Raw genomic sequence first — 17,279 nt, forward strand, 5'->3', positions numbered from 1 at the left:
ATTTTGAAACATTATTACAATTTAAAACAACTGTTGTCTATTTTAATATATTTTAAATGTTAAATCTGTATCAGCATTTCATTATTACTCCAGTCTTCAGTGTCATGTGATCCTTTAGAAATCATTCTATTTTTGATTGTCATCAGCGTTAAAATAAGTTGATTAATATTTTTTGGAAATGTGATATATATATATATATCTCTTTTTCAGAATTTGCTGAATAGAAAGTTCAAAAGAATAGCATTTACTGAAATAGAAATATTTTGGAACATTCTAAATCTCTTTACTGACACTTTTTTATCAATGTAATGCACTTGCTGAATAAAAGTAGCCCATCAATTTCTTTTAAAATAAAATCAAAATCAAAATTTTGACCCCAAACCTCTGAATGATAAATATACTTATAAATAATATACAAATGTATTTATAACTTATATAACACACAAAGTACAAAATGCACTTAAAACTATTATTTATATGACAATATAGGATATTAATATTTAGTTAAGATGAAGTTCAGGGAGTGCAGGAATGTGTGTGCAGGTGTTTGGTCAAACCCTAGCTGACTTATAGACGTCATGTCTGATATTTAGCACTCAAAGTCTGTCATGTCTGCATACATGATCTCTTTATCCACCTCAAACAGGCACTAATTGCCAGCAACTAATCACATCACTCTCCTATTATGCCCAGTTCTGCATCATCCCTCTCATCTGCAAAATTACCCAGGATAATTAGAGTAAATTATTAACGAGCTCGCCTACGCTATTTGGTGACCTCAGACACTTAAAGTCTGACCATTAGACATTCTACATCTAATGGTTTGAGTAAATAAATGCATCCAATAAATCTACGGCACATCGCTTTTTACTAAACTCCTGGGTGGAACATTGAGGAGTTTAAATGAGCTTCATTAGCGATCAAAAGTTTGAGAGTCTGACAAGCACTGTAAAGCAGTTTCACTCTAAAGATGTGTTTTTAAAGTAGCTTGAGCTTTTAAACCTTCTGGTTTAGATGACAGTTGGGAACAGCGGAGCTCGAATGGGTTCCCAAAAGGCAATAAACATTCACACTTTTCATAGACAAAGGTGTCACATGACTCAGAATGACTGACTTGTATGTGTGTCTAACCTGTTCAGGGCCCATGTTGGCCATGCCGCCCCCAGGTCCAGAGTTCATGCTCATCTGGTTGCCCATTTGGCCCATGTTGCTTGAGTTGGCGGCCATGGACACGTTGAGGTTCATGCCGTTACCATTGTACATGTTATTATTGGCCTGCTGGCTGAACTGAGGTGGCGACTGCTGAGTGAACATACTGTGGAGGGAAGCAGATAAAGGTATAAGACCCTTGGTAAAAATGCTTTGTTTAGCTTCCTGAAACGTGCCTGAAGCAGCTGCTGTTGCAGACAAGGGTGAGAGTGGTGGCGCCTTTTCAAAAAACAGTGTAAACAAACACCGAAGAAGAGTATTTTGAGAGAGAAGAGGATGCGTTCTTGTTATCATTGGTATCTGAGAACAGATTTATTCTCACATGTGCTTTTTTACAGAATATAATTTCTATTAATTCTTCACTGATATGAAGAGCACTGTCTGTTTTCTTCCACTTGCGTGAGTGTTATGAGTCACTCAAGATGTGTCAATCATGCGATAATATCTCCTGCCATTACTTATGAAAAAAATGAGAGAAGCATTTTTCCGTACACTCTCAGAAATAAAGGTACAATAGCTGTCACTGGGGCGGTACCTTCTCAAAAGGTACACTTTTGTACCTATTAGGTTCAAATATGTACACTTTAAGTACTAATATGCATCTTTAAGGTACCAAAATGGACCCTTTAGGTACAAACATGTACCTTCTGAAAAGGTACCGCCCAGCTTTTGTACCTTTATTTCTGAGAGTGTATGTGTTTTATGCAGCCCATGATATTTTTATAACAATAAAGGATGTTTATGACAAATGAGAAGCAGGTGTCGTGTTCAATCCATTATAAAACAAACAAAGAGTGCATGCCTGCCTATTATAGAATAAAAATCCACTTTAGATCTCAATCGGAAGTTTTTAAAAGCACTCGGTTTAAAGTGAGTTTTAAGCAAAAACATAAAATCACAAACATTTTCAAAAGTAGCTTGATGTTAGTTCTGTTTATATTTTAAGATGTATTCTTGTAAGCATTATAGATAGTTTGTGTTTCTGGTGTAGATTCCAATTTCTTTATTTATCTTAATTTAATGCTGTATATTGAGCAGCAGATCTTAATATGAGATGCATATGAGGAAAAATGCATTGCTGGTTGGCACCACCTAGCGTGCAGGCATGAATTAGTAGAAGGCGATCAATCACTTTGCACTCGTTCGTCAGCGATTTTTGTGAACTTAAGTAACGCTTGGTTGAATTTTAATGTTTGGGAAACTGTATGTGTACATTGTATGCTTTTATGGGGTAATGGTTATGTGTGCATGGATATGGTTAGTGTATTGGCACTTTGCTGCAATCTTAGTTTCCCTACGGGACAATAAAGTCACCTCACTTTTTCGCGTCGCGCTGTGTAAAACGGCCTTTATTTATAAAATTATAGTGGATTTGGGCATCCACAATGACACTTGCTGTGAGAAATACTGCAAGTGGAGTGATACAAACAGTGAATTGATTGGAGTGCTGTTACTATTAGAATAATCATACCACTGGAAAAGGCCCTCAGCCAATCAGATTCAAGGAACAGAAAGAATGGTTGTGTGTTTGTATATACAGTGGTGGCCAAAATGATTAGAACACCAGTATTTTCACCAGCTAAAAATGGTTTTAAGTCAGTTATTTCTATCTTTTGCTGTAGTGTGTCAGTAGGAAATATCAGTTTACATTTCCAAACATTCGTTTTGCCATTGATTGTAATAATTCAGTGAGATTTTTGTTTGCACAAGGAGTCTGACAACAGCCAATGCTCCACACAGACATCTGATCTCAACACCATCCAGTGTCTGTCTGGAATGACATGAAGAAACAGAACGAACTGAGACAGACTAAATCCAGAAGAACTGTGGCAAAGTGCTGGGCAACGATTCATTTTTTTAAAATCATGATTAATCGCATTATGCAAAAAATTCAATAATGAATTCATAAGTAGTGAATTGTGCACTTTTTTTTCATTTAAAAGTACTGCTATATGAACAAAAGTGCAATAACATTTGGTTTGTAAACACTTTAAACAAATAAGGTTTTTTTTTTTTACAGCAGTATTCTTTTTACATAGTAGCAGTTAAAATATTTCTTGTAAATCTGAACTTATAGCATTAATGTAATCACATTAAATATAAAACCAAAGCTATTTACCACTGACAGGGCATTAACATTTTTATAGAAAATATTTTATAGTTTGTTATAGAAAAACAAGTTATGCTCAGAGTCCAGAGCCTCGATCATAACATTCTAACAGGCACCTTCCGAGAAGAGACCTGCACTATCGCGGGGACCTCTGCAGCAGAGTGGGACAACGCTTGATGGGCGAGTGCGGGTGCGGGCGGGTAGAGACTTATGTGTGCAGGATGCGGGAGAATAAGGGTCTACTCTATTCACACTAGGCAATTGTAACTGTGCCCGAGCGCGTTTGACCCCCAAAGCCCGGTTCTTTTGACTAGTGTGATCGCTCCGTTCGTTTAGCCGTCCCTGGCTCAGTTGGAAGAGGTGGGCCAGAGCGCTCATCTCAAGCCAGTACTGATCAACATCCCACCCCTCCTGTGATCCACGGTTTGTCTGTATGTGTATTCGGAGCCAGTGAGCAACGGACTTTAATAATAATAAAAAACTGTGTTAAAGGGGTCATATGATGCAATTTTAAGTTTTCCTTTCTCTTTGGAGTGTTACAAGCTGTTTGTGCATAGATAAGATCCCTGAAGTTGCAAAGACTAAAGTCTCAAAACCAAAGCCCCCACATGTCTATGTCTAAGATTTGCAAAACACTGCCCAAATGTATACGTTAAGTTGTATTTACAACACTGTTCCAGAACAGTTCAACCCAAATATTCGAGTGTGTGCAGCACATTTTACGGAGGACTATTTCCTGAACCTGGGAGTAGCCTGCCAGCTGTGCACAAAGGCTGTTTCTATAAAGTGGGGCAATTCCAACTTTGCAAGGACAGTCTGGCGCTTCTGACTCACAGGCTGTAAGTACTTTTTATTTAAAGAATTTGTCACTGACAATTCAAACGCGAGTTTTGAGCAGTGTAGAGTAGTGCTTGTTGTTTGTCGTTTCTCCGATCACAAATGCAGACATGGTAATGTTTACGCGGCATGATGCAACGCGATGCTTAAAAAGACTGTATGAGTCTTTATAATCACTAATTATGTTCCCACTGAATGCAACAAATGCCTCGTTTATAATGGGTTTTATTGTTTTTGTGTCGTTGCGCCGTGACACAACATCACAATATGGTAAGGGGCGTAACATTTCCGTCTCACGCTTGAGGTATTCGGCCAATCACAATGCACTGGATAGCTGGCCAAACAGAGCCTCGCTTCTCAGAATGATGAGGTTTTTTTAAAAGTATGTTGAAAATAATGTGTTTTTTGAACCTTAAACTGCATAAACACATTGCATTACACCAAATAATGTTATTTTTATCAACTCATATGACCCCTTTAACGTGCGATAAAACATTTGTTGGCATTAATCAATTAATGCGTTAACGTGTCATGTGAGATGTAAAACTGCACCTGTTGGCATTCATGCTGCCCTGTGTCCAGCCGTTCATTTCAGGGGAGGACTGGAAAGAGGTGTTGCCCTGCGCCTGTTGCAACATGGGACTCTGGGCGTGGCCCATCCTGGGAGACATGAGGGGGCTCTGAGGGGTGGCGGCACCACCGAACCCGGCGTCCGACTGCTGACTCATACCTAACACACACACACACACATGCAGACATGAGGAGACAAATTCTGGTTCGAAATAAGCATACATCAAAGAAATATTTAACACAAATTAAGAAATCATTATTGTATAGCACTTTTCACATCATATTCATTCACTCTCACACTGTTCAAACAACATCCACATTTAGCACCTAGAAATTAATTATAATTGCAACTATGACAGGAACAATGATTAAAAATGACAAAATCACATTTGTGGTTTAGATTAGCTGATCATCATTTTTAGAAATGTCAAAGCAGAAACCATATTGAAAATATTTCAGCCCATCTCCATAATCAAAAGTGAGGAATCAAGAGTATACTAGAGGGGTTTAGAGGTGTTATAAGCAGGCAGTAAGGCAGAGTTACACATGCAGGTTAGTGTTAGTGGCTGAGACAGCCAGAGAAAAGAGGGGTGGGAAGGTAATGGGCGGGATTGGGGGTGGGGTCTGGGTCACCGCATAATTGGTTTAAAAATCAACTGCTCCGCCTCCACTGATCACCATCAGCCAATTAGTCTAGGCAGGACAGACACTGACACACATGACACAGCACAGGCATAGACACAGGCACAGTTATCAACAGTTTAACACAACGTAAGCTTGGCTTAAATGATACTGGCTCTGACTGCATCAGTAGCTCATGTGTTACAAATAGATCTACTGTGGCAAAGTACAAAGATGGATGTTCTGGATTATATCAATTATGATTATGAAAATTCAATCTTAGCGTTTCTGATCTGTTGAATTTTGCTGTTTACCACAGAATAATTTCAACTCGTACTTCAGTTTGTAAACGCAAAATGCAATTAGTATGTCATTTCAATAGAAACCCAACAGGGTCATTGAGTGGGTGGCAAAGTTTAAAATATGCAAATTATCACACTATTTGTTTTTACAAACTGAGCTGCGATTCATAATTTTCTGTGGTAATAGATAGCATGCTGTTTATAGACATTAAGTTGGAAATATTGCTGTAATATGTTCTGATTACATGTGGGAAAACATTAAAATGACTCTTCTGCCCTCTAGTGCCACATTCTACCATAACCATTACCATCTTTCAAGGGCACTACATAAATACAATAATTTAACACTGCTTAACTAGCATAAAGTGCTAAATAACCTATTAGCTCACAGTACTTGACTTGACAACTACAAACAAATATTTAAAGATCCAAATACCCAATGAAACTGTATTTAAAATTGAGATAATGAAACATTACTACATACTAATGAATTTTGGTCTTTAATTTTATGGCAGCATCTAACCTCATTCCACAGTACTTGATAATATAATCCAGAAAATATAAATCTCATCAATTTAGTCATTTACAAAAAAATTAAAATCTAAATAATGTCATTTTTTCAACCTCACGTCATTCCAAAACCTGAATGTCTTTCTTCATGTGTTATTTTAGTATTATTTGAATACTATTATTATATTTAAGATATTAAATGAGTTTTTTTTTTATATTCTCAGTTTTCATTTTAATTTAAGTTTTAGTAATTTTGTTGCATGCTTGTTTTTATTAGTTTGTTCTATTTAACTTTATTTTTATATCAGTTTGAGTAATTTTAGAATTGAATTCCGTTATTTGCCAAGGCAAGTTTTTTAGGTTCAGGCTTTTCATTTAATATTTATATTTTATTTAATTTCAGGTTTAATTAAATTACCGAAAATATTTTTAATAGTTTTAATTAACAATAACAACATGTCTGTCTTCTTTCCATGGAACACAAAAGATGAATTTTTAAGAATATCTTGGCTATTTTTATTTTTATAACACAATTATGGTGCTTTTTTTGTTGTTGTTGTCATTTTTGAGTTTAGTAAAGTCAAGTCACCATTATTTATATGCAGATTGTGTCAAAGCAGGTTTACAGTTGAAGTTTAGTCTTCATTCACTTTCATTATATTTTTCAAAAAGCTGGCTACAACAGTGGTTTTCAAACTTGTTCCTGGGGACCCACAGCTCTGCATATTTTGCATGTCTCCCTAATTTACACACCTGATTCAGATCATCAGCTCATTAGGAAAGAGCTCCATGAACTCAAATGAGTGTGTTAGATAAGGGAGACATGCAAAACGTGCAGAGCAGTGGGTCCCAAGGAACAGGATTGAAAATCACTGAGCTAGAAGATAAAAATAATCACCTTTTCTGTTCCACAAAAGAAAAAAGTTAAAACCCAACAACATGAGGAATAGCAAATGGTGTCAAAATGATCATTTTTGCATAAAAACACATTTAATTCTTTTAGAATATCATTTTTTAAGACTGGATTTGACTACAGTTGCTGGATTAGTATTTTTACACAGCTGATCTGTATCTGGACTATTGCATTTCTCATTAAACCATGTTGATTGGCCCTAGACGTCATTGATTTTTCACCGCACGTTCAGATCACACAAGTTCAGCCTGTAGTGTTGCTGGTCGCAGGTGTTTGTGCGTGTGTGTGGAAGCGCATGACACACAGACAGAGAGAAAGGGCAGGCAGTACCTGAGCTGGGGAACTGAAAGGCACTGTGCTGCATTTGAGGGCTCATAACAGCCCCAAACTGTCCGCTCAGACTGCCCAGCATCCCCTGGTTAGCTAGACTCATCTGAGAGCCATGCATGGCGCTGTGGGAGAGGAGCTGGGGGGCGGGGAGGTTGGGAGAACCGGGGGAGAAAGGGCTGCTGGAGGGGGGTGGCGAGGCCAGTCCTGTACCGTAGTTGGGCGGATAGGGGAACTGCTGGGGGTTGGCCTGGGGGATCCGTGGGTTGCTCATGGCTCCGGGCATGCCTGCTGCAGCCGCCGCCGCCATGTTGGGCGGCAGGTTGAGGCCCTGGGCTCGCATGACCATGCTGCGTTGCTGCTGCTGCTGCTGCTGTTGTTGCTGCTGCTGCTGCTGCCGTTGTTGGTCCAACTGACGCTGACGCAAGTGATTACTCAGCAGCTCTCTCTGCCGCTGGGCCAGCATCTGAGCGTTGATTGTCCCCTGGGAAGACAGACAGTTTAGGCAAGCTCGACATCGGAGCACAAGGGAGAATGCAGGAAGTGATTCGGCGTACCTGATTCGGAACGTTGGGTCTTAGAGGTAGGTTCATATTTGACACTCCAGTCATCTGATTCATCATAGGTTGACGATTCTGGAGCAGACACAAACAGAAGTGGCAAATTGTAGTATTATTTCAAAAGAAGCATCACTCCATTCAATACGTAAACAATACATTTAAACAACTGATCTGTTCAATACAACAGCACTCTTGTTTGTAATACACTGACTTTAATAAGAAGTTAATAGTGCTGTCAAATCCATTAATTGCATCCAAAATAAAAGTTTGTGTTTACATGTGTGCATACTGTGTATATTCATATGTATATATAAATACACACACATACATGCATATAATACTTTAGACGTCTTTACATGTATATATATTCATATTTATGTGTGATTTACATTATACATAAATATAAATATATTACATATATCTCTTAAATATATACACGTATGTGTGTATATTTATATACAGCTCACACACATGTATTATGTAAACACAAACTTTTATTCTGAATGCGATTGATCGATTTGATAGCACTAGAAGTTAATATTAATTGACAGGCATTTCGAACACAACATAATTTAGAGAGCTGTAATACAAAATATCATCATCTTCGAATGGCACTGAAACTAGCCATTGTGCAATATAGTATATTACAAATACACGATAACTATATAATAAAAAACCCTATAAATACTTACTGAATATAATAGTAAAATAGTGCATTATGTATGTATGTATGTATATATAAATATAATAGTTTAATCGTTATTTCATTTAAATCAATTAAATCTAATTATATATAATCACTTATTGTAGCTTCAAATTGTTAGAAACTTAAGAGTTATGAGGCATGACCCCTAAATAAACCCAAAATGAGGTCAAGGATTCCTGTAATGTCCAGCAGGGGGCAGCTAACCACAGACTTCTATTTCACCAGTCTGATTCAGATTGAACACTTTTTGCTTTAACATGCATGTATATGAATAGAAAAAAAGATAATGCATTTAAATCTTTGGATTAACAAAGCTAAATGTCACCAATTAAGTGTCAGAGCGAAAACATTCCATTGTATTGTCTATATACATTTTAAAGGGTTTTGTTAAGTGTTTTTTTCCCCAATACAATAGAAGTTAATGGTCACCAAAACTGTTTGGTTACTAAAATTCTTTCAAATATCTTCTTTTGTGTTTAAAGGCATGAGAGGTGACATGGTATTTAGGTGAGTCAATGATGACTGAATTTATATTTTTGGGAGAACTATCCCTTTAACTAAATGGTCACTGTGCTTAATATATTGATTGCATAATCAGACAATATTATGATTAAGAAATACAATTACAACCATTTTATTCTACTTTACTCAGGACTGTTCTTTCTTCTCATGTATGAGAGTATAAACTGTACCTGCTGTGCTTGTAGCCTGTGTTGCAGCTGCAGTCTGAGTGTATTGGGTTGGGTGGGGACGCCCCCGGTGGGCCTGAGTCCTGGTCTAGCCTGCATGCGGAGCATGGGGTAGCCCGGCCTCTGCCCCATCTGTCCTGTCATGCCATGGAAGGTGGGGTCCTGCATGGGCGTATAGCCGCCTTGCTGCATGTGGGCCTGGGAGGCGGCGTACTGCTGCTGGCCGTACATGGGCGGCTTCTGATCCATCATCATACTGGGGTCCTGACCGGGGAACTGATCCTGCTCCACCGGCTGAGCCTGAACCATTAAACTTAAACTTAGTAATGCCGTATCTTTACATTCTCGTGTGTGTGGTATTAATAGCTGGTGCACGTAATAAATCAAGATTGTTATGGTCCTGGATTTTGTATTGATGCACTGAAATTTCAGCAACTGAAAAATAATCTTCTGTCATATAACCATTCAATCAGTGTTTCAAACTCAGAAAGATGGCAATAAAACAGCTTGTAAATAATGTCATGTAAAGTTACATTTACCTTGGAACCCTTTCAGTGTCTATAGTTTGTATAACTCTAGAGTGGAGAATTTTGCTAATATGCACTATATTACATATTTATTATTTTTTTCTCCATTATTTAAGCTTGCACAAAATCTGTCATGAAAGCAAGTTTTTATTACAGCTGCCAAGTAAATGTTTATATTTCAACAACAAATTGGAGTAGAAACATGATTATATTAAAAAGGTCATATAAAACTGCCTTATATGCAATGAAAATGTTTAGATACAACTCAGTTTTTATTTGAGTGTTGATTATTGTAAGTACATTTGATTAATTAATATTAATAACTGATTAATAAAAAAACTCCATTACAGTTTTCATCTAAATGAAAACCCGGTTTCTGTGTTTCAAGAAAAAAACTAATTGGTGCATCACAAGTTTGTATTACAGTCACCTTTTAAATGTTTATATTTACAACAACAAATTGGAGTAGAAACATAATTATATAATTAAAGTTCATAAAAAAAAAAAAAAAAAAAAAAACTTAATTTAAAGTGTTTGATATGAGAACAAAATTTGATTAATTAATAGATTTTTAAATAGTTTATTTCAGTTGTGGTGTTCAGTAAAAAATGTAATTTCGGTGCATCATTAGTATTTTGATTAGTCAATATAGTGAAAGGAAAAAAATAGAACAAAAGTGTTCAACCCACCTGTCCCACTAAAGCCGGGATGCCTAGAGCACGGTCAATCTCCTCTAGGCCGTCAAAATCTTTGAGAACCGTGTAGAGCTGGCTGAGCAAAGCACCCTCATCGGCCGGACCCTCAGAGGCAGGAGGGCACAGAACGTCCTCCTGAGAACCGCTGTACATGGAGCTGATAGAGACGAGACATGAGTGTATTTGTCTAGTTATTTTCCTTTGGAAGGACAAAATCAACAAGTGCACACAGCACACCCCCCCAATAAAGTGGAGGACCTAACAATAGTGACAATAATAAATGCTGTTTACCTGTTCTGGTTCCCAAATGGCACCGGCTCTATAGGCATCACACTGTCTGGCCATGGAGCCGTCTGATTGGGCGGTGCCTGTTGCTGGGGAAACTGGTGGACAGCCATGCCCATGTCCATGTTTGACTGGGCTGAGGAAGAAACAGCAGATGACAAAACATGATTTAAACTGCAGAAAACACCAATTTTAATTGTAATTAAGTCACCCACGAAAAAGTCTACTCTTCCTGCTCTATGTCTTTTTACCATTGGGCATCATCTGGGACTGATGCATCGGTCTGGGTCCAGGCTGGCTGTTGGGCCTCATGGGCATGCCTGCGCCAGAGTTGGGCACCATGCGAGAGTGGATCGCCCCCTGCGGGAGAGCGTGCTGGCCGGCGGGAGCATTTGTGACGGGCGAGGCCGCGTTACCGACAGGACCGGGACCCTGTGCGCCCCAACCGTCCTGTTGCATACCTACACGGGGACCGTTATTGCCCATCACTCCTTTAAGAAAGAGAAAGGCTTTCAATTTGAAGGTAGCTTTTATTAAATATAAACTAAATGGTATAAGCAACATATGTGTAATGTGTGACATTTTTGAATATTCAGTGAGAATTTACACTACTGTTCAAAAGTTTGTGGACAGTGACATCTCTTTTGATAGAATGAATGAAATTTATCAAAAGTGACAGAATAGAGATTTATAATGTTAAAAAGGACGATAAAACTTTAGTATAGGGACCAATTCTCACTATTAACTAGTTGCTTATTAGCATGACTATTAATAAAATATTGACTGTTTATTAGTACTTATAAAGCACATATTCTGCATGACCATATTCAACATCCCTAATCCCACCCAATACCTAAACTAAACCTTACTAACTATTAATAAGCAGCAAATTAGTAGTTTGAGGCAAATGTCATAGTCAGTGGTTTGTTAATAGCGAGAATTGGAACTTAAAATAAAGTGTGACCAAAAGGATTCTTTAAAGATATTAAAATAGACAAATTAATTTTAAATTGTAATATTAATTTAGAATACTATTTTTATTTAATTGGGTTGTGAAATTTGGCAAATTATGAGTTTATTGAGGCAAAAGTCGTAGTTAATGGTTTGTTGGTAATATTATTCAGTGGAAAAACAACATTATTCCATAAGTGGAGAAAAGGGTTATTTTTAATGAAAGGTAATTCTTTTATAAAAACATGCACTGATGACATTTTTTTTTTAATGAAAGGAAACACGTCAGTATTAATCTCTTGCCTCAATAAACCTCTAATTTGCTGCTTATTAATAGTTAGTAAGGTAGTTGTTAAATTTAGGTATTGGGTAGGATTAGGGATCATGCAGAATAAGTGCTTTATAAGTACTAATAAACAGCCAATATGTTAATAATAGGCATGCTAATAAGCAACAAGTTAATAGGGAGAATTGGTCCCTATACTAATGTGTTACCAAATTGTCTAAAAATAAGGTACAATGTTGTTGCCAGGTCTTGTATAATAGTGATACAAAATTCATAGAGAGGAAACATGAGACATTTTCCCCCCAAATCTTTCAACATATCTTCACAAATTTCTGTGGATTAAACTGTGTCAGTTTTCATTCCCAAACAAATATGTCTGTATGTTTTGTAAAGCTTGTCTGAATTAGCAACCTAAGCTAAGGGTCAACTGACAAAAATTAGATATAGAAAAAAATAATAATAATTTCATACTCAGAAATGTGATATTTAAAAAATCCGACCACCTGAAAAACATGTTGACATGATCACACCAGAAGCCCTGCTATTCTTTCCTAAGGTTATGAGTCATTCATACCTAGCCGCTCAGTCTCAGCTTATGCGCACATTCAGTTGCAAGCGAATGCAACCCACTACACACAAACAAAAACCGCACAGAGGAGCTAGCTTTTGATCTGACTCAACAGTTTTGTGCCGTTTTACACATTTGTCTTCCTCTCGGCCAACAGCGTCATGCTTGACTGTGCATTAGTGATCACGGTGAAATTTTGGTTTGAACATGGTCGGTGTGGGCACTGGAACTTTCCTCTCACTGTAGGTGTTAGGTGTGGGGGAAGCCCTGTGTTCTGCAGCATATGCACAGACAAACTTCACTTCTGTCCTTTATTTTTTGTTATTGCATCAGTAGCACTACAGTGCGCTGCATTTCTGACCCAGCTAAACTCACCTGCATTAACCATGTTGGGCTGATTGGGCATGACACTGTGGTTTCCCATCATGCCTTGCTGCTGCATGAGCGAGTAGGGGCTGCTGTTCCTCATCAGAGGGTACTGACCCTGAGCACCTTTAGCAGGCATGTTCATATCCAAAGACACGCTTCTGACCGGAGGAGCTCTGCCGGGCTGACCTGGTCGCTGAGCACTGAAATCTATGAACGTAAACAGAAAATAGCTAAATAAATGACAAAATTGAAAAAAATAACTATTAAGAGTGTACAGAAATTACACAAACTTTCAAAAACTTGGAGTTGAAGATTTTTTCTCTTATGCTCACCAAAGCTGCATTTACAGTGGCATGCGAAAGTTTGAGAACCCCTGTTATTTAATACTGTCCTGAGTAAGATATTTTACATAAAAGATCCATCTTTTCACAAGGAGGACAATTGAAGGACTCAAACACAACTACCGGAAAAACACAACTAAGAAAAAATTGGACATCTTCATCCTGTTCAAATGTTTTCACCCCCCGGTTCTTAATGCATCGTGTTTCCTTCTTGAGCATCAGTGAATGTTTGAACCTTTTTTAATAGTTGTGTTTGAGTCCCTGAAAGATGGATTTCAAAATCATACAGTCACTGCTGGAAAGGGTTCAAATATGCAAAAGATACTGGAAAACTGAAGAATCTGCAGGACATAGAGGATTTTTCTGAAGAACAGTGCTCAGTTTAACGGTTCAGAACAAACAAGGGACTCATGAACAACCATCACAAAACAAAACTACACACATCCAGGTAACCACACACAGTATTAAGAACCAAGGGTTCCCAAACTTTTGAAGGGGGTTATTTGAATAATTTCAGCTACTTTTTGTCTTGTGGACTATATGTAAACATCTTTTATGTAAAATATCTTACTCAGGACAGTACTAAATAAAAAAATAACATGCATTTTGTATGATCTCTCTTATTTTGTTAAAATTATTCACATTTTCACAGATTTTGCAAGGGGTTCCCAAACTTTCGCATGCCACTGTATATAATCAAATTACAGTAAAAACAATGATGTTGTGAAATAATTACAATTCAAAATACAATACAACAGTTTTCTATTGCAATATTTTCAAATGTAACTTATTCCTGTGATGCAAAGCTGAATTTTCAGCACTCAAGTTTTCAGAGTCACATGATCATTCAAATATCATTTTAATATGCTGACTGGTGCTCAAAACAATTCTTATTATCAGTGTTGAAAATACATGTGCTTATTAATTATTAATATCAATTGAATGTGTCCTTGCTGAAAAAGTAATAATTTCTTGACCCTAAACTTTTGAATGGTAGTGTAGGAAAAACTGCTGTTGAAAAATGAGTGAATGTTTCTGTAAAATGTGTGCTGTTTATTTATAAGCATCATAACATGGTTTGTGAGTAAACACTAGGGTATGTAGGGCCACTTTTTGTACTAAAAGTAGTCGACTTGTCAGTGTTTAGCTTAACACACACAAACCGTGTAGCATTAGTGGTCTTTGCCATTTCTGGCAAGTCTCCGATGACAGTGCGTGAGAGAGAATATCCACACAGCTGAAATGATGCAGGTGAGAAACTAACGCGTCATGAGAAACTCATGTTCCACCAGCTTACAGTTTCGGTCAGCCTCTGGGCATACTTTAATAGTTTCAGGGTGTTTCACTAAGATTATGACAAGTAAATGTAAAGCACTCCGGGTTCACTTCATTTTCACGCTTGTGTAATTCCAAATATTTTTGCAAATGCATTGGGACGCTGTTCGTGGACACTGGAATTTTCCTCCTGCTGTCACCTTGTAAACAACTGCAAATAAAATCCAAGACTACTCAGTGAAACTCCTTGCAAACATACATTCACATTTACTATTGGATAGGATTATGATGTCAGAGCTGGTTAAAGGTGACATACAGTCGTGCTAAAGAAAGGTGATTACACAACATAAGGCAAAGCTCAAACCAATGTGTTACATTGGTCTAATCTCGTTCAAGAGGGAGTGTGCGCATAAATATGAGCGATAAGGCAATTACATGGCTATTTGTACACAAGCAAGCACGCTTGTGAAGAACTTGCAATATATATATACAGTGAGGAAAATAAGTATTTGAACAACCTGCTATTTTGCAAGTTCTCCCACTTAGAAATCATGGAGGGGTCTGAAATTGTCATCGTAGGTGCATGTCCACTGTGAGAGACATAATCTAAAAAAAAAAATCCAGAAATCACAATGTATGATTTTTTAACTATTTATTTGTATGATACAGCTGCAAATAAGTATTTGAACACCTGAGAAAATCAATGTTAATATTTGGTACAGTAGCCTTTGTTTGCAATTACAGAGGTCAAACGTTTCCTGTAGTTTTTCACCAGGTTTGCACACACTGCAGGAGGGATTTTGGCCCACTCCTCCACACAGATCTTCTCTAGATCAGTCAGGTTTCTGGCCTGTCGCTGAGAAACACGGAGTTTGAGCTCCTCCAAAGATTCTCTATTGGGTTTAGGTCTGGAGACTGGCTAGGCCACGCCAGAACCTTGATATGCTTCTTACAGAGCCACTCCTTGGTTATCCTGGCTGTGTGCTTGGTCATTGTCATGTTGGAAGACCCAGCCTCGACCCATCTTCAATGCTCTAACTGAGGGAAGGAGGTTGTTCCCAAAATCTTGCAATACATGGCCCCGGTCATCCTCTCCTTAATACAGTGCAGTCGCCCTGTCCCATGTGCAGAAAAACACCCCAAAGCATGATGCTACCACCCCATGCTTCACAGTAGGGATGGTGTTCTTGGGATGGTACTCATCATTCTTCTTCCTCCAAACACGTTTAGTGGAATTATGACCAAAAGTTCTATTTTGGTCTCATCTGACCACATGACTTTCTCCCATGACTCCTCTGGATCATCCAAATGGTCATTGGCAAACTTAAGTCGGGCCTGGACATGTGCTGGTTTAAGCAGGGGAACCTTCTGTGCCATGCATGATTTCAAACCATGACGTCTTAGTGTATTACCAACAGTAACCTTGGAAACGGTGGTCCCAGCTCTTTTCAGGTCATTGACCAGCTCCTCCCGTGTAGTTCTGGGCTGATTTCTCACCTTTCTTAGGATCATTGAGACCCCACGAGGTGAGATCTTGCATGGAGCCCCAGTCCGAGGGAGATTGACAGTCATGTTTAGCTTCTTCCATTTTCTAATGATTGCTCCAACAGTGGACCTTTTTCACCAAGCTGCTTGGCAATTTCCCGTAGCCCTTTCCAGCCTTGTGGAGGTGTACAATTTTGTCTCTAGTGTCTTTGGACAGCTCTTTGGTCTTGGCCATGTTAGTAGTTGGATTCTTACTGATTGTATGGGGTGGACAGGTGTCTTTATGCAGCTAACGACCTCAAACAGGTGCATCTAATTTAGGATAATAAATGGAGTGGAGGTGGACATTTTAAAGGCAGACTAACAGGTCTTTGAGGGTCAGAATTCTAGCTGATAGACAGGTGTTCAAATACTTATTTGCAGCTGTATCATACAAATAAATAGTTAAAAAATCATACATTGTGATTTCTGGATTTTTTTTTTTTTAGATTATGTCTCTTACAGTGGACATGCACCTACGATGACAATTTCAGACCCCTCCATGATTTCTAAGTGGGAGAACTTGCAAAATAGCAGGGTGTTCAAATACTTATTTTCCTCACTGTATATATATATGCGCATTTGTTCACTTGTTGTCTTTTAAAAGTGCAGTTAAATTTGCAAAATTTAATGTGAAAAAAGGTACATTGTCCATTATCAATAGTGTTGACATGAAGCACAGCCCACACAGAGTGGTCAGCACAGCGAATTTGCATAACCAACTTGAACAAGAGCAACTTTTTTTGCCCTCACACAGATTCCTATTGGAAAGACTGGATTTCATGACCTGATTTACAGTCTGGACAAATTGACACAAGTTGTCCAGATTCTGTCTGCAGATTTGAGCGGACAGATTTCACAGAAAATCACTTAATGTACAATAGACACAGATTAGTTGTTTTTTTTTAGCTTCAGACTTTATTCAGCCGGAGGATATCAAACACATTGTTCATTTGCCATACATCTCGTAGAAATGAGGCACGTTTCTGCATGAGTTTGTTGCGTTTAAAACAACTTGAAAGTCGAGTAGTGTGTGAACCTCACAGGGCATTTACATGACACCATTTTCAACTAAAAACAGAAAATTTGTATGCATTTAAGTGT

The 17,279-nt window shown here is 38.0% G+C and overlaps 1 protein-coding gene across 4 annotated transcripts in view; it reads right to left on the minus strand.

The window, feature by feature from the left end:
• The window catches only part of ncoa2 (nuclear receptor coactivator 2), a 103,447-nt gene that overhangs the window by 4,684 nt on the left and 81,484 nt on the right, over window positions 1–17,279 (minus strand). For 3 of the 4 annotated variants that reach the window (XM_058764657.1, XM_058764658.1, XM_058764656.1), the window contains exons 13-21: window positions 13,042–13,242; window positions 11,113–11,352; window positions 10,868–10,997; window positions 10,571–10,733; window positions 9,358–9,654; window positions 7,957–8,034; window positions 7,403–7,883; window positions 4,709–4,886; window positions 1,132–1,315 (exon numbers count right to left, since the gene is read on the minus strand). In XM_058764657.1, coding sequence (XP_058620640.1) covers window positions 1,132–1,315; window positions 4,709–4,886; window positions 7,403–7,883; window positions 7,957–8,034; window positions 9,358–9,654; window positions 10,571–10,733; window positions 10,868–10,997; window positions 11,113–11,352; window positions 13,042–13,242 — 1,952 coding nt within the window. The remainder of the gene's footprint in view (window positions 1–1,131; window positions 1,316–4,708; window positions 4,887–7,402; window positions 7,884–7,956; window positions 8,035–9,357; window positions 9,655–10,570; window positions 10,734–10,867; window positions 10,998–11,112; window positions 11,353–13,041; window positions 13,243–17,279) is intronic. The other variant, XM_058764659.1, reaches the window with a different exon arrangement.

The sequence above is a fragment of the Onychostoma macrolepis genome, chromosome 24 (assembly GCF_012432095.1).
Source record: "Onychostoma macrolepis isolate SWU-2019 chromosome 24, ASM1243209v1, whole genome shotgun sequence".
NCBI lineage: Eukaryota > Metazoa > Chordata > Actinopteri > Cypriniformes > Cyprinidae > Onychostoma > Onychostoma macrolepis.